The following is a 27,466-nucleotide window of genomic DNA, read 5'->3' as shown; positions in this document are numbered from 1 at the left end:
GTTTTACATTTCTACAATAATGATAACGTTAAATATAAGCATTATTTTATCAATAACAGTATACAATATCAATGTATAACTGTACTTCGCTATTTTAAACTCGTCAAAGGGAAAAAGAGTTCCACCGGGGTGAAGAGACGGTGGGCATTTCCCAACGCCCTTCCGGAACCGTATTTTAACCCTGGGATTCAGGTCGGACCTCCTTTATCAGCACACCGTGGCATCCATCACTGCTGAGGAATAGACGTAAACAAGACATTACTTTGAACTGTGACTATTTACTTGAGAATGATGATGGTTAAAATTATAACAATGACTGTTACCACGTAAACTATGAAGCGTGCACGCAACATAGAAAACAATGATAGCAAATGTCAAACTGTATTTCTGCAATACAGTTACGTATGGGATATAAGAAACAAAAGCTGTGTGTCGCGTTGTCATTTATATAAAATTAACATGATATTTGTTATGGCCTGTGTACACTTGCACGCGGTAAACTACCGCGTGGCTCGCTTGTGGGCATCCTGGCAGCAGCAGTTCTGTTGTGCAACAAATATCTGGGTATTAAATGGGTAAATAGTTCAATCTATTCTCCATTAACAGTTAAAAAGTTGTGTGCTCTAACCCGCTCTGGTGACACTTCGCTGCCCTGTTTCCAATCGTCCACATTGCTGCTGGGAGAACCTATTTAAAGTAAGTAAATACACTTTGGGATAAAGACTATATCCGTGTTCGAATAACATACTGTATACTACATACTTAATGATTGTATATACTATTAGTTAATTTTAGGAAACTGTAAACGAACGGTATCCTTCCAATTTGGAAGTTGATTCTGATTCTGTTACTATGCAACTTCTTGTTAATAAAACAAATGACAAGACCTTAGACAATGTCCATTAGGAACGCTCAACGACCATACCGCCAAACTAAGAATGACGTGAATAATCAAGTCAATAGGTTGCGTATGTAAATTCACTCTCTACTCCGATTTCAGAGTGTAACCGATGTGAAATGGCTGGTTAGTGGTGGTGCTAATAGCGTTTCAATCGGCGACCTCGCTCTGAGACCTTCTGTCTCGGCGCGATGGGCAACGACGCTTCGAGGGTGATGTGTGCAGAGGGTCCCTGGTTCGAGCCCGGGTAGGGGCGAGGGGACGGACGAAAGTTATACTGTTACAAGAGCATTCTCGTCTGTGCTATAGATAAGGGCGAGTAAATGAAGTAGCTAGCCAATGTTAGCTTGGGTGCTTGACTGCCATTGTGAGTCCAGTGTGCGCTCTGAACACTTCAAGAGCAAAACGCAATTTACGAACTGTTATGGGTGTAAGATGGCACAGTGATGCCATCTGTTGGTAAATGTTCATTACTGCAACTCTTGTGTTTTACCGGGGTGCTTGAGATACCCGGATGTGTTGTCATGTACTGAACAAGACTGGTTACTCGCATCAATGCCTCTGTCTCGTCATTTAACATTCAAACATGCTGTCAGAGTCGGATAACTAACCATGCTTTCCGCAAATTAGAGTCACCTGCTCTGGTTTACAAACAAATGCTTATTTGTGTAAAATTTAGTGAGTTTGCTAGTTAGTTTCAGTGTTGTTAGCACCGGTTAGACATGGCAGCGAACATTCCCCAGCGGGGATTGGAGCACGAACTGGGATACGTTTAGAGGTGAATGGGAGGACTATGCGCTAGCAACGGGACTTCTGGAAAAGGAAGATGAGGTAGTGGCTGCCACTTTGAGGACTATAATGGGAACTGAATGCCGACACGTATACAAACACAACCTGAACCTAACAGCAGCTCAGCAAGGTAACGCTATAGCTATTCTTGATGCTCTTGAACATTACTTTACGCCAGCAAAGAACGTCATCTACGAGCGTTATGTTTTCGGTCGTTGCAAACAGGAGGACGGGGAGTCCATTGACAGCTTTGTCACTAGGTTAAGGGAAAAGGCAGCTACATGTGACTATGGTGCTTTAAGAGATGAACTGATCAGAGATAAGATTGTGCTTGGCATAACTGATGAGGGCACCCGCAGACGTTTGCTGAGAGAACGTGACCTGACGCTGGCCTTGGCAGTGGAGACATACCGTGCAGCAGAGCTTACTGATATACGGATAAGGTTCATGGAGCTAGAAAGGCAACATACGGACAATGTCAATGCTACATTCAGGCAGCCAGTAAAGAAATTCCCCTTTGCCACAGCTAATGCTAATACTACAGCCAACTCTGCAGTAGACAACCCCAATACATGCCGATATTGTGGCATTTCTCATGGACGAGGAAAAGAACACTGCCCAGCCTATGGAAAAATATGCAAATCCTGTGGTACAGCTAATCACTTCGCAAGGGTCTGCATGAAAAGCAAGAGAAAGGAGGGTAAAGTGCACTCCATGGAAACAAACACAGATGAAGGGAACGACATCACAGAGGATGTATATGCTAGCGAGTGCATAGGGGCAGTGAGGGCAAAAGGACAAAAGTGGCTTGTCACTCTGCTACTTAATAATAAACCACAGCAATGCCAGCTAGATTCAGGGGCCACATGCAACGTTATGAGCCTTAAAGACAAAAGGAGGCTCGCGCCCAGAGACAAACTCACACAGAGTAGCACCAAGCTGAAACTGTATTCAGGCCAGTTCATGACCTCTTTAGGCCTGTTTGTGACAGTGTGTTTTACGTGGCCAGAAATACAACCTTGAGTTTGAAATAGTTGAGGCTAGTCAACAGCCATTACTGTCAGGTTCTACATGCGAGCGCCTTGGACTTATTAACTTCACCATCCCAGCTGATCTTAACATTATAGCCCCTGAGCAAGGAGACACTCCTAAGCAAGTACCATGATGTCTTCAACGCACCGGTCGAGTCAGTTCCTGGGGAAGTCCACTTTGAGTTGGACGCAGCAATCCAGCCTGTCCAGTGTGCACCCCGCAATGTACCAGTGGCCATGAAAGCAGCTACGAAGGCTCAGCTTGACAAATACGAAGCAGATGGCCACATCATATCCGTCACCGAGCCTACAGACTGGATAAGTAATATGGTTATCGTCAAGAAACCAGACAAGCTACGGATATGCATTGATCCTAAACACCTCAACCGGGCTCTGCGACGTTCACATTACATTATGCCCACGTTGGAGGATGTTCTTTACAAGCTCCCAAAGGCCAGAGTCTTCACGCTCGTGGATGCCTTCCTGCAGTGCAAGCTCGACGAGCCCAGCAGCTACATGACCACCTTTTGGACACCCTGGGGCAGGAAGAGGTGGTTGAAGCTTCCGTTTGGTGTCTCCGTGGCTCCAGAGGTGTATCAGCGGAAACAGCATGAGCTGTTGATGGGACTCAGTGGCGTGGAACCCATAGCAGATGACATCCTCGTAGTGGGCTGTGGGGACAGTGATGAGGAGGCAGAATGTGACCATGACGCCAAGCTGCTGGCCCTGATGGCCAGATGCAGACATGTCAAGCTAAGGCTAAGCATAAAAAAGCTTCAGTTTAAAGTGCCAGAGGTCCGCTTTCATGGGCACATCTTGTCCTCCACCGGATTGAAGGCGGATCCTGAAAAAGTGAAGGCTGTCTTGGAAATGCCCCACCCATCTGACGTGAAGGGAGTGCAGCGCTTCGTCGGATTCGTCACCTATCTGGCCAAATTCCTACCGCGGCTCTCTGAAGTGTGTGAGCCATTGAGGAGGCTCATGGACAAGGACACCATCTGGCATTGGCTCCCAAAACATGACGCAGCGGTGAGGGAAATAAAACAACTGGTCACCCAGACACCTATACTGCGATACTACAATGTGTCAAAACCTGTCACGATTCAGAGTGACTCAAGCCAGTATGGACTTGGCTGTTGCCTCATGCAGGAGGGCCAGCCTGTGGCATTCGCCTCTAGGGCACTCACCCCAACAGAGCAGAACTATGCCCAGATAGAGAAGGAGTGCCTCAGCATTGTGTTTGCATGCCAACGCTTCCACCACTACCTGTACGGGCGCAACAATATTACCGCAGAGACAGATCACAAGCCCCTTATTGCTATATTCAGCAAGCCTCTCCTGAATGCCCCAAAACGACTGCAGAGCATGCTACTGGCCCTACAAAACTACAACCTCAAGGTGGTGTATAAGCCAGGGCCAGAGATGTATGTGAGTGACACGCTCAGCAGGGCTACTGCATCAGGCACTCACACACGCTCCATGCATGAACAACATGCAGTGTGCAGCTTACAAACAGAGCAAGTGGATGTTGAACACATCAACCAGGCTGACTACCTTAATGTTACGGACCAGCGCCTTATACAAATCAGACAGCACACAGACAGGGACAGGCAACTCCAGGCATTGAGGTCTGTGATTCTGATGGGCTGGCCCGACTGCAGGGAAGAAACTGCTTTAGCCGTCAGAGAATATTGGCCAGTCAAAGAGGAGCTCAGTGTTCAAAACGGAGTAATATTCAAGAGTCAGAGAGTCGTTATTCCCCGGTCTCTGCGCCCTGAGATGTTGGCGCGTGTGCACTCAAGTCACATAGGAGGTGAGGCCTGTTACAGACAAGCACGTGACACACTGTATTGGCCAGGAATGCAGAGTGAAATCAAAGACTATGTCAGTAAATGCACAATCTGCAATGAATATGCCATTGAGCAACAGAGAGAGACGATGATGTCCCACGAGCTACCGATGCGCCCCTGGCAGATAGTAAGTCTAGATCTCTTCCAGCACAGTGGCAAAGACTTTCTGCTGGTAGTCGATCATTACTCAGACTTTTGGGAGATCGACCTCCTCCCCGACCTCTCAGCAGAGACAACGATCAAACGCTGCAAGGCTCAGTTTGCCCGCTATGGCCAGCCAGATAGGGTAATTTCAGACAATGGACCCCAATTCTCCGGAGTTGAGTTCCGAAAATTTGCTGCAGGATGGGAATTCGAGCACGTCACTTCATCACCACAACACCCAAAAGCTAATGGGAAGGCAGAGTCCGCAGTAAAAATCGCAAAGAACCTCTGCAAAAAGGCTCTGCGAGAGGGCAAAGATGCCTGGAAAGCAATCTTGCAGTGGCGCAATACCCCGACAGAAGGCATGGACAGCAGCCCGGCACAGCGCCTCATGGCACGGCGCTTAAAAGCAGCTCTGCCAGTAGCCAGCACTCTCCTGGAGCCATGTGTGGTGACAGACGTGCTGGTGAAGCTACGTCACAGAAGACAGGTCTCCAAGTTCATCTACGACAAATCGCAAAAGACTTACCTGAGCTCAGGGTGGGTGAAACGGTGCGAATGAAGCCACTACCAGGGGACCGGACAGGCCTTTGGAGACTCGGATCCTGTGTACAGAAAGTGGCACCACGCTCCTACTTGGTCGAAGTGAATGGATCACTGTACCGTCGTAACAGGGTTGACCTTCGGATTGCTGAGCCAGCACCTACTCAGAACCATGATGGCCAAAGGGGTCGCATGACAAAAGACAGAACCCCAGCAAGTCACATGGGGCCTGAGGCACTGGGCGAAGAGCCAGGGGATCACAGGTCGGCCGCTCCCTCGCCCATCAATTCTCCCCTTAGACATTCAGGTGACACGCCTGTGCGGGAACCCGCAGTCCTTGCAGACAAGCCCCCTGTCTTTTCACGCTGCGGGCGTCTGTCCCAGCCACCAAAAAGACTTAATCTGTAGGTTTCCCATCAGGGATTGTTGACAGAGATAAAAGTGAAGAGAATATCAAAATGTGTTGTTGTTACCTGGGAAAAAATAATAATAATAATTACTAAACTGTTCATGTTGGAAATTGTTACTAGGTTTGTTTTGTTAGTGAATTGACACCTCCTGTCCTATTTTATTAAATGGAAGATGTTATGGGTGTAAGATTGCACAGTGATGCCATCTGTTGGTAAATGTTCATTACTGCAACTCTTGTGTTTTACCGGGGTGCTTGAGATACCCGGATGTGTTGTCATGTACTGAACAAGACTGGTTACTCGCATCAATGCCTCTGTCTCGTCATTTAACATTCAAACAACACAGTTGGGTAGTTAGATAGCATATAAATTATTTAATATACTGGCAAGTTCGATGTATTAGTAGCCAACTAACGGGTAACATACCAGCACATAGTGCTGTATTGATATACTATGCGGTTGGTAAGAATAGCGTAGCTAACAAATCGTCTGGCAACATAATGTGTAACCTTATTTGAAAATTAATTACTGTATTACATTGCTCGACATTTTTTAAACATTTGCCATAATTAATTAAAGCAATGAATTCGTCTCTTTTCTCGTCGGACTTCGCCCGCATATTTTCCGCCATTTTGTTCAAATCTGAAAACGTTGGAGCCTATTTTCTGAACTGCATTATGGGCCATAAAAGCACGGAAGTGTCCACTGCTTGTATACTTTGTATTTTGGTTAATGAAGTACGAAATGCGGGAACTTTTGGTAGACTAACTATACCCATACTATGACCAATAAGCGTGCTACAGTCAATTTACACAGTTTATGTATTATTAGCGAACTAGCTACAGTGTAATTTAACTCAACTGAACTGCTAACGTAGCTATCTATCTAACCAACTTTACATACTGCATAGCTAGCTAACTGAATTAAATATCACCAGTTACCTAACTTCATAATGGCTAGCTATCTTGATGTAATTGTAAAACAAACTCCAAATGCATTTGTAGGTAGCTAGCTAACAGCCATGGAAGAGAGTGAAAGGATGGATAGCTGCTCCAACTGTCAAATAAGGTAGAGTAGGCTATTCTGGATAGGGCAGGTACTGTTGTGTAGTTCCACTCCATAGTAAGAAGTGAGGACGGAGAGAATCGTAACATAATATTCAGTGCAGTCTAATTTTAGTATAATGAAGTCTGTTTTCTGTCCTCAGATACAGAGCTGTGAAACCCTGTCTGCAGATGAAGAGCAATGGTTCCCAGTCCTGTTCCTGGGGTCTCAAAGGGGTGCGCATTTTAATTTTTGCCTCCGTGCCACTCAGCTGATTCAAATGATCAAGTCATCATCAAGCTTCAAGTGGTATTTATGTATTCATTTGTGACGCTATCCTTGATATGATCCTGCTGTCGTCACATGCTACACATGCATCTATCCAATGTTATAAGAAATATTATACTTTGTAATCCACAATGACCTTGTGGTGTAAAAGTCTAATGACATTATCTTCCATATTCCTACAGATGCCTTGCAACTGGAGATTTCTTAAACGATTGCCTACAGTTACTGTGTAGGGCACGGCACAGTTGGGTGACCAGGGCCATCTGGGACTGTCTCGTGGGGGATTTCCGGCATCTGTGAAGGCTACCTGTGTCCTGCATAACTTCATGATGATGAACAGGAGGGGACCTGCAGCGCTCCGCCGTGTTCCAGAGGAGAGGTCTGCTGCTCTGCAGGATGTTGCCAGGATGGGGGCCAACAACGCAGCACAGGAGGCAATCTGTGTGCAGGAGACCTTCACCTCCTACTTCTTCACAAAGGATGCTGTTCCCTGGCAACACCATAGACTACACTATGCACAATCAAAGGCTCTTTTAAGAGCCATCCACATTGCAATAAGAGTATTCTTCAATTTACTTAGCTATGTCAACTGCAGTTATTCAATTTCCAGTTTCTCTTCCTTTGATTTCTACTTCGCAGGTGAGGGTGCTGTTTAGGTAGGAGTGGTGTCTGTACAAAAACAAAACAGGCTCTCACCCATTTTGAAAACATTTAGAACAATTAGACACCCTATAAGCCACACCTACACACGTGTCTATTGCTATAAAGAATAGTTAACACACCTCACACAGGCCTTTTTTCAGGTGAATACGTTTTAGAAAAAAATATTGGTGTGTGTTTCTGGAAAAAAAGGCCACTATTGTCTCAAAAGTCCGTTATTATTAACTTTTAAAACAATTGTTAATCAATAAAAGGGGCAATCCGCAGTTAATATAACTTGTGCTTAGTTCAACTGTTGTACCCCATCAGAACCCAAAATATAAGCTTGTTTTGCTCCAATGTTGTAAATGTAAACATACACTGTATAGCCCAAAACATGGATGAAGCTATGACGTTGGATGGTCAGTCATTGCATGCACAGCTCTGTCTTAGAGCGGTTACACTTCTCCAGACAAATCCCACAGCTTTTTACAAAAACAGAGGCAGGGTTCAGCTTTTTTATTGTTTCAACTGTGGACTGTCCCTTTAAAAAACCCAACAACCAATCAATACCAACGTCAATACAAATAGAATCCTACTTTGTCTAACATGAAGATTCACAGAATGAAAGAAAACATATATTACAATCAGTGTAAAAAGTCTGCTAGAAGTGGCCTTCGCTTGTTACACACGGACACTAGTCAATGTTAAACTGGTCTTCCAGTAGTAATTTCAGCCACAGTCAGACTATTGTTCACAAGCGTGTGTGTTATGGTTGGAAATATGAGTCACCATTACTCAGGTACTAAAAGCGTTCTTGACCTAGTGGTGTATTGGAATGGATTCATAAAAGTATAGATCACTTTGTGGCAGCAGTGTCTGTGGGCCGGGGCTAGTTGTGGATCAATTTGTGGCAGGTTTCTCAGCTTGGTCTAGTCACGTGTTTGTGTATGTGGATCACTTTGTGGCATGCGTCTCATCTTGGTCTATTCGCGTTTGTGGATGTGGATCACTCTCTTGCAGTTGGGGCAGCGGTGTTCTACATCCTTACAGGAGTCAACACAGAATGGAATCCAAGAGCATGGCCAGCATCTAGAGAGAGAAGGTATTCAGTGTGTGTATCCATCTCTACAGTGTATGTGTGTTTGAGAGAAAAAATAATGTTTGCCACATGTCTGCATATGGTGTGTGTGCTTGTATAACTCACATGAAGCAGCAGAGGACTCCAAAGATGAGCCAGGTGACCAGTCCAGGGGTGTGTGTGGTCTCTGTCAGAACCTGGACCTGACAGTAGGGACACATCATCTGGCCGGGTACGTCTCTTAGCAGCGGCTGCTGTATCACCACCTGGGTTACTGCAGAGGGAGGAGAATACTGGTTAGAACCACCACCTGGGTTACTGCAGAGGGAGGAGAATACTGGTTAGAACCAGATAGAACTGGTCAGAACAGGATATAACTTCATAGAATTGGACAGGACTAGAAAGAATCCCCACCACCCGGGTTACTGCAGAGGGAGGAGAATACTGGTTAGAACCAGATAGAACAGGACAGAACCACCACCCGGGTTACTGCAGAGGGAGGAGAATACTGGTTAGAACTGGATAGAACTCAATAGAATGGGATAGACGGGATAGAACTGGACAGAACAGAACAGAACCAATTAGAACCTCCAAAAATGGGGTTCTTTGTTCTATATTTCCCGCCCCCACAGAGGGTAGAGGATTAGAAGGGTTGCTAAGGATGGGTGTTGCTATGGCCAGGATATCCAGCCAATGCCTTGTGTGACTACTATTTGGTTCTCGTTTTCCACGGTGTACTGTGAATAATAAAATAAGGAACCGATTGAGGTAGTTTGGTCAGAGAGGAGTTTTCTTCAGTGTGTGTGTGTGACTCACTGCCGGGGGCATTTGTAGGCTGTGCCATGCCCGTGCCATCTTGGAGAGGTGGTGGGTACATGCCGGGTTGGGGAGGTGGTGGGTACATGCCGGGTTGGGGAGGTGGTGGGTACATGCCGGGTTGGGGACCTGATAAGGGATAAATAAATACATCAATACACTGTAATTTATCACAAACCCAGGGATACAGAGTGGTTGGCCAGCAATATGGGAACACAAACCCAGGGATACAGAGTGGTTGGCCAGCATTATGGGAACACAAACCCAGGGATACAGAGTGGTTGGCCAGCATTATGGGAACACAAACCCAGGGATACAGAGTGGTTGGCCAGCATTATGGGAACACAAACCCAGGGATACAGAGTGGTTGGCCAGCATTATGGGAACACAAACCCAGGGATACAGAGTGGTTGGCCAGCATTATGGGGGGACAAACCCAGGGATACAGAGTGGTTGGCCAGCATTATGGGGACACAAACCCAGGGATACAGAGTGGTTGGCCAGCATTATGGGGACACAAACCCAGGGATAGAGAGTGGTTGGCCAGCCCTTAACACTGATGTTCATGACATCTATGGCTATCATAACACACACTTCCAAAATGCTTAATGAAAACACTTTGAAGGGAGTTGCTGTCCAGGAAAATGTTTAATATACATAATACATAAAGAATAAGGTCTGGTTTCTTGAACACGGATGATACCTAGTCCTGGTCTGGAAAGCTCTTCAGAGGGTTCTCCTATGGGGAAAGCCGTAGGAACCCTTTCATGTTCTCGACAGCACCTTATTTTCTATGAGTGTAGGCTTTAACTGTCCCGAAGAGTATCCGTGTAGATCTGATCTCTTACCTCCCTGGAAGCCAGGCTGAGGGGGGTGGGCTGTTCCCCCCCCACTTCCCTGGTAGCCCGCTGGGAAGCCGGGGTAGGGGGGAGCCGACACGTCCTGCGGGGGTCCATACTTGCTCTTCTCCATACTGTCTGGGGTGGGGTTGAGAGAGAGAGAGTGGAAGAGAGTGAGCACAAACACATTGAGCACACCTTGTGAAAATAACACATTTAGAAAACATGTGTCTCTGCCCCCTATCTCTCTCACCTATCTTCTTTCACACACACACACCTTGTTCAAGCTGTTGCCTATAACATTGACACACATCCCTGTATTCAACCTGGCAGGTTTGGTGACATTTCTTTAGGACAAATAACTAGATTGGTGACATTTCATTGGACAAAGACATGGCCTGTAGCCTCTGAATAGTACAAGCCTATAACAACACCACAACTAATGAATGCCACACACCCACTAAATCTATCAGAATAACTCTAGCCCTGGTCTATGTTACTGGTGAATGATTAACAGTTAGAGTTAGATAGAAAACTTTTAAGTGTCAATCCACAATGACACATCAGTTGACAATACAAAATACAGAGGCCGGTCTTTCCTGCAGTCAATGTCCAGAAGTGCCCTCTGTGACCTCATGGCCCTTTCCTGCAGTCAATGTCCAGAAGCGCCCTCTGTGACCTCATGGCCCTTTCCTGCAGTCAATGTCCAGAAGCGCCCTCTGTGACCTCATGGCCCTTTCCTGCAGTCAATGTCCAGAAGCGCCCTCTGTGACCTCATGGCCCTTTCCTGCAGTCAATGTCCAGAAGCGCCCTCTGTGACCTCATGGCCCTTTCCTGCAGTCAATGTCCAGAAGCGCCCTCTGTGACCTGATGGCCCTTTCCTGCAGTCAATGTCCAGAAGCGCCCTCTGTGACCTCATGGCCCTTTCCTGCAGTCAATGTCCAGAAGCGCCCTCTGTGACCTCATGGCCCTTTCCTGCAGTCAATGTCCAGAAGCGCCCTCTGTGACCTCATGGCCCTTTCCTGCAGTCAATGTCCAGAAGCGCCCTCTGTGACCTCATGGCCCTTTCCTGCAGTCAATGTCCAGAAGCGCCCTCTGTGACCTCATGGCCCTTTCCTGCAGTCAATGTCCAGAAGCGCCCTCTGTGACCTCATGGCCCTTTCCTGCAGTCAATGTCCAGAAGCGCCCTCTGTGACCTCATGGCCCTTTCCTGCAGTCAATGTCCAGAAGCGCCCTCTGTGACCTCATGGCCCTTTCCTGCAGTCAATGTCCAGAAGCGCCCTCTGTGACCTCATGGCCCTTTCCTGCAGTCAATGTCCAGAAGCGCCCTCTGTGACCTCATGGCCCTTTCCTGCAGTCAATGTCCAAAAGCGCCCTCTGTGACCTCATGGCCCTTTCCTGCAGTCAATGTCCAGAAGCGCCCTCTGTGACCTCATGGCCCTTTCCTGCAGTCAATGTCCAGAAGCGCCCTCTGTGACCTCATGGCCCTTTCCTGCAGTCAATGTCCAGAAGCGCCCTCTGTGACCTCATGGCCCTTTCCTGCAGTCAATGTCCAGAAGCGCCCTCTGTGACCTCATGGCCCTTTCCTGCAGTCAATGTCCAGAACCGCCCTCTGTGACCTCATGGCCCTTTCCTGCAGTCAATGTCCAGAAGCGCCCTCTGTGACCTCATGGCCCTTTCCTGCAGTCAATGTCCAGAAGCGCCCTCTGTGACCTCATGGCCCTTTCCTGCAGTCAATGTCCAGAAGCGCCCTCTGTGACCTCATGGCCCTTTCCTGCAGTCAATGTCCAGAAGCGCCCTCTGTGACCTCATGGCCCTTTCCTGCAGTCAATGTCCAGAAGCGCCCTCTGTGACCTCATGGCCCTTTCCTGCAGTCAATGTCCAGAAGCGCCCTCTGTGACCTCATGGCCCTTTCCTGCAGTCAATGTCCAGCAGCGCCCTCTGTGACCTCATGGCCCTTTCCTGCAGTCAATGTCCAGCAGCGCCCTCTGTGACCTCATGGCCCTTTCCTGCAGTCAATGTCCAGCAGCGCCCTCTGTGACCTCATGGCCCTTTCCTGCAGTCAATGTCCAGAAGCGCCCTCTGTGACCTCATGGCCCTTTCCTGCAGTCAATGTCCAGAAGCGCCCTCTGTGACCTCATGGCCCTTTCCTGCAGTCAATGTCCAGAAGCGCCCTCTGTGACCTCATGGCCCTTTCCTGCAGTCAATGTCCAGAAGCGCCCTCTGTGACCTCATGGCCCTTTCCTGCAGTCAATGTCCAGAAGCGCCCTCTGTGACCTCATGGCCCTTTCCTGCAGTCAATGTCCAGAAGCGCCCTCTGTGACCTCATGGCCCTTTCCTGCAGTCAATGTCCAGAAGCGCCCTCTGTGACCTCATGGCCCTTTCCTGCAGTCAATGTCCAGAAGCGCCCTCTGTGACCTCATGGCCCTTTCCTGCAGTCAATGTCCAGAAGCGCCCTCTGTGACCTCATGGCCCTTTCCTGCAGTCAATGTCCAGAAGCGCCCTCTGTGACCTCATGGCCCTTTCCTGCAGTCAATGTCCAGAAGCGCCCTCTGTGACCTCATGGCCCTTTCCTGCAGTCAATGTCCAGAAGCGCCCTCTGTGACCTCATGGCCCTTTCCTGCAGTCAATGTCCAGAAGCGCCCTCTGTGACCTCATGGCCCTTTCCTGCAGTCAATGTCCAGAAGCGCCCTCTGTGACCTCATGGCCCTTTCCTGCAGTCAATGTCCAGAAGCGCCCTCTGTGACCTCATGGCCCTTTCCTGCAGTCAATGTCCAGAAGCGCCCTCTGTGACCTCATGGCCCTTTCCTGCAGTCAATGTCCAGAAGCGCCCTCTGTGACCTCATGGCCCTTTCCTGCAGTCAATGTCCAGAAGCGCCCTCTGTGACCTCATGGCCCTTTCCTGCAGTCAATGTCCAGAAGCGCCCTCTGTGACCTCATGGCCCTTTCCTGCAGTCAATGTCCAGAAGCGCCCTCTGTGACCTCATGGCCCTTTCCTGCAGTCAATGTCCAGAAGAGCCCTCTGTGACCTCATGGCCCTTTCCTGCAGTCAATGTCCAGAAGCGCCCTCTGTGACCTCATGGCCCTTTCCTGCAGTCAATGTCCAGAAGCGCCCTCTGTGACCTCATGGCCCTTTCCTGCAGTCAATGTCCAGAAGCGCCCTCTGTGACCTCATGGCCCTTTCCTGCAGTCAATGTCCAGAAGCGCCCTCTGTGACCTCATGGCCCTTTTCTGCAGTCAATGTCCAGAAGCGCCCTCTGTGACCTCATGGCCCTTTCCTGCAGTCAATGTCCAGAAGCGCCCTCTGTGACCTCATGGCCCTTTCCTGCAGTCAATGTCCAGAAGCGCCCTCTGTGACCTCATGGCCCTTTCCTGCAGTCAATGTCCAGAAGCGCCCTCTGTGACCTCATGGCCCTTTCCTGCAGTCAATGTCCAGAAGCGCCCTCTGTGACCTCATGGCCCTTTCCTGCAGTCAATGTCCAGAAGCGCCCTCTGTGACCTCATGGCCCTTTCCTGCAGTCAATGTCCAGCAGCGCCCTCTGTGACCTCATGGCCCTTTCCTGCAGTCAATGTCCAGAAGCGCCCTCTGTGACCTCATGGCCCTTTCCTGCAGTCAATGTCCAGAAGCGCCCTCTGTGACCTCATGGCCCTTTCCTGCAGTCAATGTCCAGAAGCGCCCTCTGTGACCTCATGGCCCTTTCCTGCAGTCAATGTCCAGAAGCGCCCTCTGTGACCTCATGGCCCTTTCCTGCAGTCAATGTCCAGAAGCGCCCTCTGTGACCTCATGGGTGGAATGTTTTTCATATTTTACATAATTGTATCATTTGTAATGTGTTTTCTTTTTTTTTTGCGACAAAAATCCAGTGTTTCTATGTCAAACAGTTTTGTTATGTTTCAGTCTTCTGTGATGTATATATAAAGTGTAATATTGGGATGCAAACTCAAAACTGAATACATTTCAACTCTATACCTGACATGGTACAGGTGTCTTCTTTTTATAAGCCCATAACCATGTGTGTGAGGTGTATACTTTGGTTTCAAAGTAGATTTGTTAAAGACTACCAAAAATCACACACTGCAGTAAAAGGTTCCAAGCCATATTATGGACTCCTCAGATAGTGTTGAGACATTACTCAGTCACAGGCAAACACAGTGCAGTATGTCATCTGGAATCAGCTATAATACACAGTGCAGTATGTCATCTGGAATCAGCTATAATACACAATACAGTATGTCATCTGGAATCAGCTCTAATACACAGTACAGTATCTCATCTGGAATCAGCTGTATTACACAGTACAATATGTCATCTGGAATCAGCTATATTACATCCCATCATCTATACATCATTGATCTACGTGGTCTCCTTTGGGAAACAGGTCTTCTGATCCCAATAGGACTTCCTGGTTCAATAAATAAATACACTTTCTAACCTCCTGATTCATTCTAACCTCAGGCTTATCAATAACCTTTACTTACAGTAACCAGGTCAGTCGTTAAAAACAAACTATTATAAGGAAATGCATAGATTATACTACAGCGCTATACATACAGTGCATTCGGGAAGTATTCAGACCCCTTGACTTTTTCCACATTTTGTTACGTTACAGCCTTATTCTAAAATGGATTAAATAAATAAAAATCCTAAATCTACACACAATACAACATAATGACATCACAATACCCCATAATGACATCACAATACCCCATAATGGCATCACAATACCCCATAATGACAAAGCAAAAACAGGTTCTTAAAAATGTTTTCAAATGTTTACAAAACAGAAATACCTTATTTACATAAGTATTCAGACCCTTTGCTATGAAATTTACTCTAAATTGAGCTCAGGTGCATCCTGTTTCCATTGATCATCTTTGAAATGTTTCTACAACTTGGAGTTCACCTGTGGTAAATTCAATTGATTGGACATAGTTTGGAAAGGCACACACCTGTCTAAATAAGGTTTCACAGTTGACAGTGCATGTCACAGCAAAAACCAAGCCATGAGTTCGAAGGAATTGTCCGTAGAGCTCCGAGACAGGATTGTGTCGAGGCACAGATCTGGGGAAGGGTACCAAAAAATATGCAGCATTGAAGGTCCCCAAGAACACAGTGGCCTCCATCATTCTTAAATGAAATAAACTAAATAACAAAAAAATAAACAAATAAACAAAAAACTTAGTAACTCCGCCAGAGTCTCTTGGTTCACTTTTGCCGGTCCCAAGCCCGGATAAAGGAGGGTTGGAATTGTGACATAAAAAAAAACAAGAATCGACAGAAGAAAGTTCATTAGTGGTTCTAAACATATTTAGGGTGTTTTTTTACTTGCATTTTGTCTCTCCCACGACTTTATTCCTCTCTCCTACAGCGTCCGTCACAATTACATGGCCAATTATGCAAAGACGTCATTTACCGATTTCTAGCGACTTTTAGGACAGCCAATAGCTACTTTCCTTATTGATGAGGTGGCAACACTGTTTGAACGAGCCTGTCTTTACAGAATCTGCGGTCGCGAGTAGATGAGCTTGTTTTGAGATCAAAAGTGAGAGATGCACGTAGCAACGTGTGGACATTTGTTCATATCCTTTGCTAGTTAGTGAGTTATTAGCCCAGTTATAGATCATTTGTAATCCTCAATGGGGGAGTGTAGTTTCCTACAAGACACAACACGTGTGCATTTCTAAACATCTTTGAAAAGTGATTCAGCTAAAGAGCTTTTTTTGTGTTAAAGGGGCAGTGTTGTATTTTGTTGTATTTGTCTGATTTTCTGTAATAATGGTATGGGAATAAAACGATTTCTTGCATCAAACAACTCAACAACATTTTCAGTCTCCTCCTTGTCTGAAGGACAAGTGGATAAACAGGTTCATGTCAAGCCCTGAATGTGTTTTTCAAACGTCTCATAGAATGTAGGCCAACATTGAACACCACACATTGGCTGCTACTGTAGGCTGAATGATAGAACAGCTATTTCCATGTTAAAATGTTATGGGATGCATTTTCCCCATTGTTTTTGATGGTAGGCCCCTCTGGTAGTCCTACATTATGACCAAATAGTAGTCTACTTGATTGATCACTGTTAAAAATAGGGGGGCAACATTGGTTTTAGAAGTGGGGGGGACATAATTGTATTATTTTTATCCACTCGGATAAACACTCCAAACAACCTACCTGACCGCTCGGAGGCGTCCGCATGGTCCTAAAGCACACCGTTGCCTCGTTTTGTATCACATTTCAATGATAAAACTGGGGGGGACTTAATGGAATTTCAGAATGTGGGGGGACATGTCCCTAGTAAAGTTGAGCCCCTGGTTAAAAATAACTTCAGCAGACCTGAAATTTGCTCATTGATGAAAATATTTGAGGGAACAGCCCTGGTCAACAGTAGTACTCTACCCTATGGGCCCTGGTCAACAGTAGTACACTACCCTATGGGCCCTGGTCGACAGTAGTACACTACCCTATGGGCCCTGGTCGACAGTAGTACACTACCCTATGGGCCCTGGTCAACAGTAGTACTCTACCCTATGGGCCCTGGTCGACAGTAGTACTCTACCCTATGGGCCCTGGTCGACAGTAGTACTCTACCCTATGGGCCCTGGTCGACAGTAGTACACTACCCTATGGGCCCTGGTCGACAGTAGTACTCTACCCTATGGGCCCTGGTCAACAGTAGTACACTACCCTATGGTCCCTGGTCAACAGTAGTACACTACCCTCTGGGCCCTGGTCAACAGTAGTACACTACCCTATGGTCCCTGGTCGACAGTAGTACACTACCCTATGGGCCCTGGTCAACAGTAGTACACTACCCTATGGGCCCTGGTCAACAGTAGTACACTACCCTATGGGCCCTGGTCAACAGTAGTACACTACCCTATGGGCCCTGGTCAACAGGTTAATTAGAATTGAAGACACCCAATTCAGGAACTTTTTAAATTAGTAGCTTCTCCTCTTCCATTTATTGAGAAGTCATTGAATATAGATTTTTTCAGATTACTTCCTGAACTGAAGGATCTCAATTCGCATTGACCCCAAACCTGACCTTTACTATACCCATTTACCATGGGCAGGAACCATAACTCTCACACCCTAATCAGTTAAACATTTTCACAAGGATTTATTTTAATTTCCTTAATCCAACATCCCACAGAACAGCTGGACTTTTCCCCATAAATTATATCATGGTTTGGTTAGCTATCAAATTCACTGATGTGTGAAGTACAGTTTGCCACTGTCTACATCTAACAGCGCTGTCTGTGTGTACACATCTAACAGCGCTGTCTGTGTGTACACATCTAACAGAGCTGTCTGTGTGTACACATCTAACAGCGCTGTCTGTGTGTACACATCTAACAGCGCTGTCTGTGTGTACACATCTAACAGCGCTGTCTGTGTGTACACATCTAACAGCGCTGTCTGTGTGTACACATCTAACAGAGCTGTCTGTGTGTACACATCTAACAGCGCTGTCTGTGTGTACACATCTAACAGCGCTGTCTGTGTGTACACATCTAACAGCGCTGTCTGTGTGTACACATCTAACAGCGCTGTCTGTGTGTACACATCTAACAGAGCTGTCTGTGTGTACACATCTAACAGAGATGTCTGTGTGTACACATCTAACAGAGATGTCTGTGTGTACACATCTAACAGAGATGTCTGTGTTAGAAGGTAGGGTGACTGGTGCTGTGTTTTCTCTAAACCGATTTAAAAACACCCCTCTTCTAACAAGTATTTTCTTTCTCACGTAGCAACACACACAAAACAAACAGATATTCCTAGTCATACACACAACTCTTTCATATTTTATTATATCCTCCAAAGAAGCACTCTGAAATCCCCCAACTCAGAGCACCATTTCCCAGCCACCAGCAGAGCAACAGACCCTTACCTTTTTGGAGCCCTGGAGGAGAGGAGGTACTGTGGACTGGAGTCCTGGAGGAGACGACTGTGTGGAGCTAAAGATCAGAGCTGCTACTCCCTCGAGACAGTGAGAAAGTGAACCAGGTAGGAAAGAGAGTGAGAACGAGCGCACACACAGAGGGGAGGAGTGAGGCAGATGAGGTAACAACGTATTCAAACAGGAAATTCCACTCACACCAGGGGCATTTCCCAAATGACATTGAGCCCTGGTCAAATGTAGTGCACTACCGTATCTAGGGAACATGGTGTCATTTGGGACACAGGCCTGAAGACACTGATTCCCATCAATAGACCAGAGACCTCTGACTCACTAAAGGGTTTTAAATTGAAGAGGTGGAGGGGTGTGAATATGCTGTGTGTGTGAGAGAGAGAAGGGTGTTAAACGTTAATGTGTTATTGTTCTCGATTATCAACATTGCTGTGGTTGTTGGTGAGATGAGTAACCTTCAGTTAGACTATTAGAACGTAACGCAGACCAGACAGTCATTACTTTACTAACATTGGTCCATTGGTGTTTGGAAAAAAAGGTAATTAGAGCACCTAACATAGGCCTATTTTCAGGTGAATACATTTTAGAAAAGTGTGTGTGTTCATCCATCCACCATTCGTTGTTTCCTGAGAATGTATACTGAAGAAAAATATAAACGTAACATGCAACCATTTCAACAGTTTTACTGAGTTACAGGAAATCAGTCAATTGAAATAAATGTATTAGGCTCTAATCTATGGACTTCATATGACTGGGCAGGGGCGCAGCCATAGACGGGCCTGGAAGAGCATAGGCCCACCCACTTGGGAGCCAGGCCCAGCCAATCAGAATGATTTGTTCCCCCACAAAAGGTCTTTATTACAGACAGAAATAGTCCTCAATTTCATCAGCTGTCTGGGTGGCTGGTCTTAGACGATCCTGCAGGTGAAGAACCCAGATGTGGAGGTCCTGGTCTGGCGTGGTTATTCAACATTCTGCCATGTTGTCTAAAACAATGTTGGAGGTGGCTTATGGTAGAGAAATTAACATTAAATTCTCTGGCAACAGCTCTGGTGGACATTCCTTCAGTCAGCATGCCAATGCTCCTTCAAAACTTGAGACATCTGTGGCATTGCACACTTTAGAGTGGCCTCCCGCCCACATACACTTGTATACCCCCTACGGCTTGGCTACTGCGGGGTACCGTTCAGAGGAATGGCAGCCCGGAGGAATGGCACTTCAAGCATTTCTCTACCCTTCACCAGGTGGTTACAGACTGAAACAACGCAAAGAGGATTCGCCATGAGTCCAAAACACTGGATACGGAGACCGAGGCCGGGACTCTGCGCACCCAAGCTGAGGGGACGCGGCACCTGGGAGAGAGACTGCAGCATATCCACTTCTGGAAGTCGGAGCTGCAGCGGCACATCAAGAAGCTGGTGGCCGAGACAGACCTCCTGCAGCAGAAGAGGAGGCTGTTGAAGGCGCTGGACGCCACCGAGATCCCGTTCGCCATCGCCACGGATAACCTAACCTGTCGGGACGGCGACCGCGTAGAAGAAGAGCTGCTGATGATACAAAAATAACATCGACTTGTCTTTGCTCTAGTTCACCTAAATACTTGTATCATTATTAAATGTTGCCTAGACGTTATTTCACTAGAAACCAATCTGAAAATAAGGTGATGGTTGTGTTTGTGTACCGCAGGAGGTGGACTTGATCAGGAGCATCCAGGCTCTGTTGAAGAGAACGCTGAGTCAGGCTGTCAATCAAATCAAGTGAGTGTCACAATGAAACAATAAGGGGGTTTATTTATCAAAACTTGGCTGATACAAATTACGACAAGCAAATAAACCAAAGTGCTTTAAAATATACCAAGGGCTAAATGACTTGAAAAACGAACTGTCCTGTAAAGTATTAACGTTAAAAAGAACTACGCTATAACGTGCAGGAACAGAACGTACATAAACCAAAAATCAACTCGCTGATGGGACGTTCCATTATAAGGGGAGTGGCCAGCTCCAAGGCAAGTCTGCAAACCGTCAAGTTTTACATTTCTACAATAATGATAACGTTAAATATAAGCATTATTTCATCAACAGTATACAATATCAATGTATAACTGTACTTCGCTATTTTAAACTCGTCAAAGGGAAAAAGAGTTCCACCGGGGTGAAGAGACGGTGGGCATTTCCCAACGCCCTTCCGGAACCGTATTTTAACCCTGGGATTCAGGTCGGACCTCCTTTATCAGCACACCGTGGCACCCATCACTGCTGAGGAATAGACGTAAACAAGACATTACTTTGAACTGTGACTATTTACTTGAGAATGATAATGGTTAAATTATAACAATGACTGTTACCACGTAAACTATGAGGCGTGCACGCAACATATAAAACAATGATAGCAAATGTCAAACTGTATTTCTGCAATACAGTTACGTATGGGATATAAGAAACAAAAGCTGTGTGTCGCGTCGTCATTTATATTATGTTTATAGTGCAAATTGAGTAATAACGTGCATAAAATTAAAAGGATATTTGTTATGGCCTGTGTACACTTGCACGCGGTAAACTACCGCGTGGCTAGCTTGTGGGCATGCTGGCAGCAGCAGTTCTGTTGTGCAACAAAGATCTGGTTATTAAATGGGTAAATAGTTCAATCTATTCTCCATTAACAGTTAAGTAGTGTGCTCTAACCCGCTCTGGTGACAAACGTCGCTGCCCTGTTTCCAATCGTCCACATTGCTGCTGGGAGAATCTATTCAAGTAAGTAAATACACTTTGGGAAAAAGACTTTACCCGTGTTCGAATAACATACTGTATACTACATACTTAATGAGTGTATATACTATTAGTTAATTTTAGGAAACTGTAAACGAACGGTATCCTTCCAATTTGGAAGTTAATTCTGATTCTGTTACTATGCAACTTCTTGTTAATAAAACAAATGACAAGACCTTAAGACAATGTCCATTAGGAACGCTCAACGACTATACCGCCAAACTAAGAATGACGTGAATAATCAAGTCAATAGGTTGCGTATGTAAATTCACTCTCTACTCCGATTTCAGTGTAACCGATGTGAAATGGCTGGTTAGTGGTGGTGCTAATAGCGTTTCAATCGGCGACCTCGCGCTGAGACCTTTTGTCTCGACGCGATGGGCAACGACGCTTCGAGGGTGATGTGTGCAGAGGGTCCCTGGTTCGAGCCCGGGTAGGGGCGAGGGGACGGACGAAAGTTATACTGTTACAAGAGCATCGCGCCATAGATGAGGGCGAGTAAATGAAGTAGCTAGCCAATGTTAGCTTGGGTGCTTGACTGCCATTGTGAGTCCAGTGTGCGCTCTGACTACTTCAAGAGCAAAATGCAATTTACGAACACACAGTTGGGTAGTTAGATAGCATATAAGTTAGTTAATATACTGGCAAGTTCGATGTATTAGTAGCCCAACTAACGGGTAACATACCAGCACATAGTGCTGTATTGTATACTATGCGGTTGGTAAGAATAGCGTAGCTAACAAATCGTCTGGCCACATAATGTGTAACCTTATTTGAAAATTAATTACTGTATTACATTGCTCGACATTTCTTTAACATTTGCCATAATTAATTAAAGCAATGAATTCGTCTCTTTTCTCGTCGGACTTCGCCCGCATATTTTCCGCCATTTTGTTCAAATCTGAAAACGTTGGAGCCTATTTTCTGAAGAACTGCATTATGGGCCATAAAAGCACGGAAGTGTCCACTGCTTGTGTACTTTGTATTTTGGTTAATGAAGTACGAAATGCGGGAACTTTTGGTAGACTAACTATACCCATACTATGACCAATAAGCGTGCTACAGTCAATTTACACAGTTTATGTATTATTAGCGAACTAGCTACAGTGTAATTTAACTCAACTGAACTGCTAACGTAGCTAGCTATCTAACCAACTTTACATACTGCATAGCTAGCTAACTGAATTAAATATCACCAGTTACCTAACTTCATAATGGCTAGCTATCTTGATGTAATTGTAAAACAAACTCCAAATGCATTTGTAGGTAGCTAGCTAACAGCCATGGAAGAGAGTGAAAGGATAGCTGCTCCAACTGTCAAATAAGGTAGAGTAGGCTATTCTGGATAGGGCAGGTACTGTTGTGTAGTTCCACTCCATAGTAAGAAGTGAGGACGGAGAGAATCGTAACATAATATTCAGTGCAGTCTAATTTTAGTATAATGAAGTCTGTTTTCTGTCCTCAGATACAGAGCTGTGAAACCCTGTCTGCAGATGAAGAGCAATGGTTCCCAGTCCTGTTCCTGGGGTCTCAAAGGGGTGCGCATTTTAATTTTTGCCTCCGTGCCACTCATCTGATTCAAATTATCAAGTCATCATCAAGCTTCAAGTGGTATTTATGTATTCATTTGTGACGCTATCCTTGATATGATCCTGCTGTCGTCACATGCTACACATGCATCTATCCAATGTTATAAGAAATATTATACTTTGTAATCCACAATGACCTTGTGGTGTAAAAGTCTAATGACATTATCTTCCATATTCCTACAGATGCCTTGCAACTGGAGATTTCTTAAACGATTGCCTACAGTTACTGTGTAGGGCACGGCACAGTTGGGTGACCAGGGCCATCTGGGACTGTCTCGTGGGGGATTTCAGGCATCTGTGAAGGCTACCTGTGTCCTGCATAACTTCATGATGATGAACAGGAGGGGACCTGCAGCGCTCCGCCGTGTTCCAGAGGAGAGGTCTGCTGCTCTGCAGGATGTTGCCAGGATGGGGGCCAACAACGCAGCACAGGAGGCAATCCGTGTGCAGGAGACCTTCACCTCCTACTTCTTCACAAAGGATTCTGTTCCCTGGCAACACCACAGACTACACTATGCACAACCAAAGGCTCTTTTAAGAGCCATCCACATTGCAATAAGAGTATTCTTCCATTTACTCAGCTATGTCAACTGCAGTTATTAATTTCAGTTTCTGTTCCTGTGAGTTCTACTTCACAGGTGAGGGTGCTGTTTAGGTAGGTGTGGTGTCTGTACAAATACAAAACAGGCTCTTTTAAGAGTCACTCATATTGAAAACATTTAGAACAATTAGACACCCTATAAGCCACACCTACACATTTGTCTATCAATCTGATTTATGTGTTGTGTAGTAAGCAGGCTCCGGTGTATAACTGGCTCCTTCCACCTTCAAAGAATAGACAAGAGGACAAACCATGGAGAATAGTAAGACACTTCATTATTTATATAACTACGCTAAATTGTTTGTACTCAAGTGTCTGCCTCACCCGCTGTTCAGATAACCTTCGGGCCCAAGGCTGGTTAGGAGACACCTCTAGAGACACTTATGTAAAACATTTCACATTCTCTACTGGTTGAAGTCTCTCATTTGATGAAATACCACACCTATCCTGTCCTCAGATGAGTGCAGATAAAGGAAATTAGATAGATGAACCTATTTACATGATGCAAAGGAAGTGTAATGTTTTTTTTTTTAAATTCTGTTTCTGTATATATGAATTACAAATAAGCCCTTTAACTAGTTAAATCATGTTTATAGTCTATTTGTTACTATGTGTAACCATTGATGTCCCAGGACCAAGATTGGTAAACACTTGAAGTGTATAATTGTAATACATACATGCAGACACGGCATCATTCAAAGACTGCCCGTTTGATACTCCTGGTATTGGATATGACTGAAAAAGAATCTCAGACATTCATACCAGAACCGCACCTTTATTTACCAAGGTAGAGTACATGATCAGTGGAAATATTAAATGTACAGGCTACAATGTGGGGATCTCATGCTACATGTATATACGACTTGCATCCGTGGCACAAAGTTAGATTATATTCTACTCAATCCATAGGCTTCATTGATGCCAGTCAGACTGTTTTGAAGTTGATACAACCGGCTATGATAGCTTAAGTTCATATCTAGGTTCTGAACTAATATGTATCCAAAACGTTTGGGTCCATACACAGATCTGCTAGACAGCTACACATCCATAGGTATTCAGGGATTTTATCCTCCACTGCACAATAAACAGTGCCTTGCGAAAGTATTCGGCCCCCTTGAACTTTGCGACCTTTTGCCACATTTCAGGCTTCAAACATAAAGATATAAAACTGTATTTTTTTGTGAAGAATCAACAACAAGTGGGACACAATCATGAAGTGGAACGACATTTATTGGATATTTCAAACTTTTTTAACAAATCAAAAACTGAAAAATTGGGCGTGCAAAATTATTCAGCCCCCTTAAGTTAATACTTTGTAGCGCCACCTTTTGCTGCGATTACAGCTGTAAGTCGCTTGGGGTATGTCTCTATCAGTTTTGCACATCGAGAGACTGACATTTCTTCCCATTCCTCCTTGCAAAACAGCTCGAGCTCAGTGAGGTTGGATGGAGAGCATTTGTGAACAGCAGTTTTCAGTTCATTCCACAGATTCTTGATTGGATTCAGGTCTGGACTTTGACTTGGCCATTCTAACACCTGGATATGTTTATTATTGAACCATTCCATTGTAGATTTTGCGTTATGTTTTGGATCATTGTCTTGTTGGAAGATAAATCTCCGTCCCAGTCTCAGGTCTTTTGCAGACTCCATCAGGTTTTCTTCCAGAATGGTCCTGTATTTGACACCATCCATCTTCCCATCAATTTTAACCATCTTCCCTGTCCCTGCTGAAGAAAAGCAGGCCCAAACCATGATGCTGCCACCACCGTGTTTGACAGTGGGGATGGTGTGTTCAGCTGTGTTGTTTTTACGCCAAACATAACGTTTTGCATTGTTGCCAAAAAGTTCAATTTTGGTTTCATCTGACCAGAGCACCTTCTTCCACATGTTTGGTGTGTCTCCCAGGTGGCTTGTGGCAAACTTTAAACAATTTTTATGGATATCTTTAAGAAATGGCTTTCTTCTTGCCACTCTTCCATAAGGCCAGATTTGTGCAATATACGACTGACTGATTGTTGTCCTATGGGCAGAGTCTCCCACCTCAGCTGTAGATCTCTGCAGTTCATCCAGAGTGATCATGGGCCTCTTGGCTGCATCTCTGATCAGTCTTCTCCTTGTATGAGCTGAAAGTTTAGAGGGACGGCCAGGTCTTGGTAGATTTGCAGTGGTCTGATACTCCTTCTGTAACAGTATATTTTTAAACCGTCCCCTCGCCCATACCCGGGCGCGAACCAGGGACCTTCTGCACACATCAACAGTCACCCTCGAAGCATCGTTACCCATCGCTCCACAAAAGCCGCGGCCCTTGCAAAGCAAGGGGAACTACTACTTCAAGGTCTCAGAGCAAGTGACGTCACTGATTGAAACGCTATTTAGCGCCCACGCTAACTAAGCTAGCCGTTTCACATCCGTTACACTTCCATTTCAATATTATCGCTTGCACAGTGCTCCTTGGGATGTTTAAAGCTTGGGAAATCTTTTTGTATCCAAATCCGGCTTTAAACTTCTTCACAACAGTATCTCGGACCTGTCTGGTGTGTTCCTTGTTCTTCATGATGCTCTCTGCGCTTTTAACGGACCTCTGAGACTATCACAGTGCAGGTGCATTTATACGGAGACTTGATTACACACAGGTGGATTGTAATTTATCATCATTAGTCATTTAGGTCAACATTGGATCATTCAGAGATCCTCACTGAACTTCTGGAGAGAGTTTGCTGCACTGAAAGTAAAGGGGCTGAATAATTTTGCACGCCCAATTTTTCAGATTTTGATTTGTTAAAAAAGTTTGAAATATCCAATAAATGTCGTTCCACTTCATGATTGTGTCCCACTTGTTGTTGATTCTTCACAAAAAAATACAGTTTTATTTCTTATGTTTGAAGCCTGAAATGTGGCAAAAGGTCGCAAAGTTCAAGGGGGGCGAATACTTTCGCAAGGCACTGCAGCTAGTTACGTTATCCACAAGGCAAGCTTACAATGTTACGTTATCCACAAGGCAAGCTTACACAATTGTACATTAAATTCGCAGTAAATGCTTTACCTAGCTGATTCTTTACATCCACTGTTTCACAAGACGACAGGCTGGTTGTTTCAGGAGTCCCTAAAACAAACACGAATTACAATTTCATATTCATGTCAAAACACCCATAAAGCTAGCTAGCTGGCTACTGTTAGCTAGTCAGAAAGCTTGCTAAATCGCCATTTTCGCAAATTGACTTTATGATAAAACATATGCATAATCGTTTGTCTCTACATTAACTAGCATGTTCCTGTCAACTATGTTTTGCATGAATCGTTATGACGTTATAATCCCGTATATTTGCTTCTATCCTGGTATTTCTGTCCGCCATCTTTGCAGCAGCTGAGCCGGGTTGCAGCCTATTCATTTAGGTACCAAACAGGAAAATGGACTGCCTCAGGTTGTCCAATAAGAAACGCTCGTTTTCGTTTTCCAGTGCAAATTGTTTGCCTACGTTTTGCTCCTGTGTGCACTAATGAATACGGATCCTGCTATGGTAACAATGTCCTTTTTTTGTCTTATGGCGCCCCTTACTGTCTGTAATACGTAGCTACTCACCCGCAAAGCATGCAAAGGAAAAACCAAGGAGGCCGAGATGTGAAAAGTGCTAACAGGTGATAAGCAGCACTGATGTTTAGGCATAGAAGCCCAAACGTATTCTCCTTTTTTATTCTTCACATTTGATCACTTTGCATCAAGGCTGACACACAGTACCACCCCAACTCAGACAACCTACAGGACCAGTGAGTAGCTGTATTCTGCCCAACCAAGCAAAAAGGCAGTAACTGCTCATTTGTTCGAAAATGAGTTAATGTCATTTTTGCTACATTAAATACATGCTTAATCATGTGGACAAGTATCCTGCCTCTATTGTGTTCTGGATAAAATTGGGGGTATGTTATTTTGCTTGGTAGGGTAGTATTATACACACACACAACCATACGCACGGATGTATTATACTCACAAACACAGACACACACACTCTCTTTCTGTTTTAAATACATATTTTATAGCATGTCTGAGTGCATACAATTATTGACAATGAAGTAAAAATGTATGCTTTTAAAATGTTTCTTATCTATACACACCATATTTACCACAAATGTAACACGATACATTTGCAATTCTAACAAGCTCCTTGGTATGTGACGATGCTTTTATTCAGCTCAGCTTTTTCCTTCAGTTCCTGAAAGTCCTGTTG

At 45.2% G+C, this 27,466-nt stretch overlaps 3 protein-coding genes and 2 long non-coding RNA genes across 8 annotated transcripts in view; 3 read left to right on the top strand and 2 right to left on the bottom strand.

Annotated features, from left to right (window-relative positions):
* LOC118940289 (LITAF domain-containing protein-like) overlaps positions 1 to 18,424 on the bottom strand; it is a 30,152-nt gene extending 11,728 nt beyond the window's left edge. The window contains exon 1 of one of the 2 annotated variants that reach the window (XM_036949025.1): positions 18,328 to 18,424. The gene's annotated coding sequence lies outside the window, so the exon portion shown is untranslated. The remainder of the gene's footprint in view (positions 1 to 18,327) is intronic. The other variant, XM_036949024.1, reaches the window with a different exon arrangement.
* LOC118940290 lies at positions 15 to 9,488 on the top strand. The gene is made up of 3 exons (XR_005036827.1): positions 15 to 696; positions 6,873 to 6,945; positions 7,180 to 9,488. It is a non-coding gene; the product is annotated as an uncharacterized LOC118940290 (long non-coding RNA).
* Positions 8,141 to 18,414, bottom strand: LOC118940288 (lipopolysaccharide-induced tumor necrosis factor-alpha factor homolog). Of its 2 annotated transcripts, none has more exons than XM_036949021.1 (5): positions 18,268 to 18,414; positions 10,382 to 10,510; positions 9,534 to 9,662; positions 8,844 to 8,991; positions 8,141 to 8,728 (listed from the first exon to the last, which is right to left on the bottom strand). In XM_036949021.1, exons 2-5 carry the CDS (start codon positions 10,503 to 10,505, stop codon positions 8,623 to 8,625), a joined length of 507 nt encoding a protein of 168 aa, XP_036804916.1. In that variant the 5' UTR covers positions 10,506 to 10,510; positions 18,268 to 18,414; the 3' UTR covers positions 8,141 to 8,622. The 2 variants fall into 2 exon arrangements, with proteins under 2 accessions (XP_036804916.1, XP_036804917.1); XM_036949022.1 differs by having other exon boundaries at positions 10,382 to 10,506; positions 18,268 to 18,372.
* LOC118940084 (tektin-4-like) lies at positions 18,032 to 20,049 on the top strand. Its single transcript, XM_036948316.1, has 4 exons — positions 18,032 to 18,047; positions 18,227 to 18,366; positions 19,560 to 19,820; positions 19,975 to 20,049. The coding sequence occupies exons 1-4, from the start codon at positions 18,032 to 18,034 to the stop codon at positions 20,047 to 20,049; spliced, it is 492 nt and encodes a 163-aa protein (XP_036804211.1).
* A 173-nt stretch (positions 20,050 to 20,222) lies between these two features.
* LOC118940287 lies at positions 20,223 to 24,331 on the top strand. 2 transcript variants are annotated; one of them, XR_005036826.1, is made up of 4 exons: positions 20,223 to 20,556; positions 20,951 to 21,038; positions 22,519 to 22,591; positions 22,826 to 24,331. It is a non-coding gene; the product is annotated as an uncharacterized LOC118940287 (long non-coding RNA). The 2 variants fall into 2 exon arrangements; XR_005036825.1 differs by having other exon boundaries at positions 20,259 to 21,038.
* The last annotated feature ends 3,135 nt before the right edge of the window (positions 24,332 to 27,466 follow it).

This window comes from Oncorhynchus mykiss, chromosome 17 (genome assembly GCF_013265735.2).
Source record: "Oncorhynchus mykiss isolate Arlee chromosome 17, USDA_OmykA_1.1, whole genome shotgun sequence".
In the NCBI taxonomy this organism is placed as follows: Eukaryota; Metazoa; Chordata; class Actinopteri; order Salmoniformes; family Salmonidae; genus Oncorhynchus; species Oncorhynchus mykiss.
This window is presented reverse-complemented; position numbering and strand designations above follow the sequence as displayed.

Bases quoted from the DNA above. Each gene is read 5' to 3' on its own strand.
- LOC118940288 (XM_036949021.1), bottom strand. From the start codon at position 10,505: ATGGAGAAGAGCAAGTATGGACCCCCGCAGGACGTGTCGGCTCCCCCC. The intron at 9,663-10,381 runs GTAAGAGATCAG...ATCCCTTATCAG, and splicing joins TCAGCCTGGCTTCCAGGGAG to GTCCCCAACCCGGCATGTAC. The intron at 8,992-9,533 runs GTGAGTCACACA...CTCCCTCTGCAG, and splicing joins GCCTACAAATGCCCCCGGCA to TAACCCAGGTGGTGATACAG.
- LOC118940084 (XM_036948316.1), top strand. The intron at 18,367-19,559 runs GTGAGAAAGTGA...AACAACGCAAAG, and splicing joins GCTGCTACTCCCTCGAGACA to AGGATTCGCCATGAGTCCAA. The intron at 19,821-19,974 runs GTAGAAGAAGAG...TGTGTACCGCAG, and splicing joins CCTGTCGGGACGGCGACCGC to GAGGTGGACTTGATCAGGAG.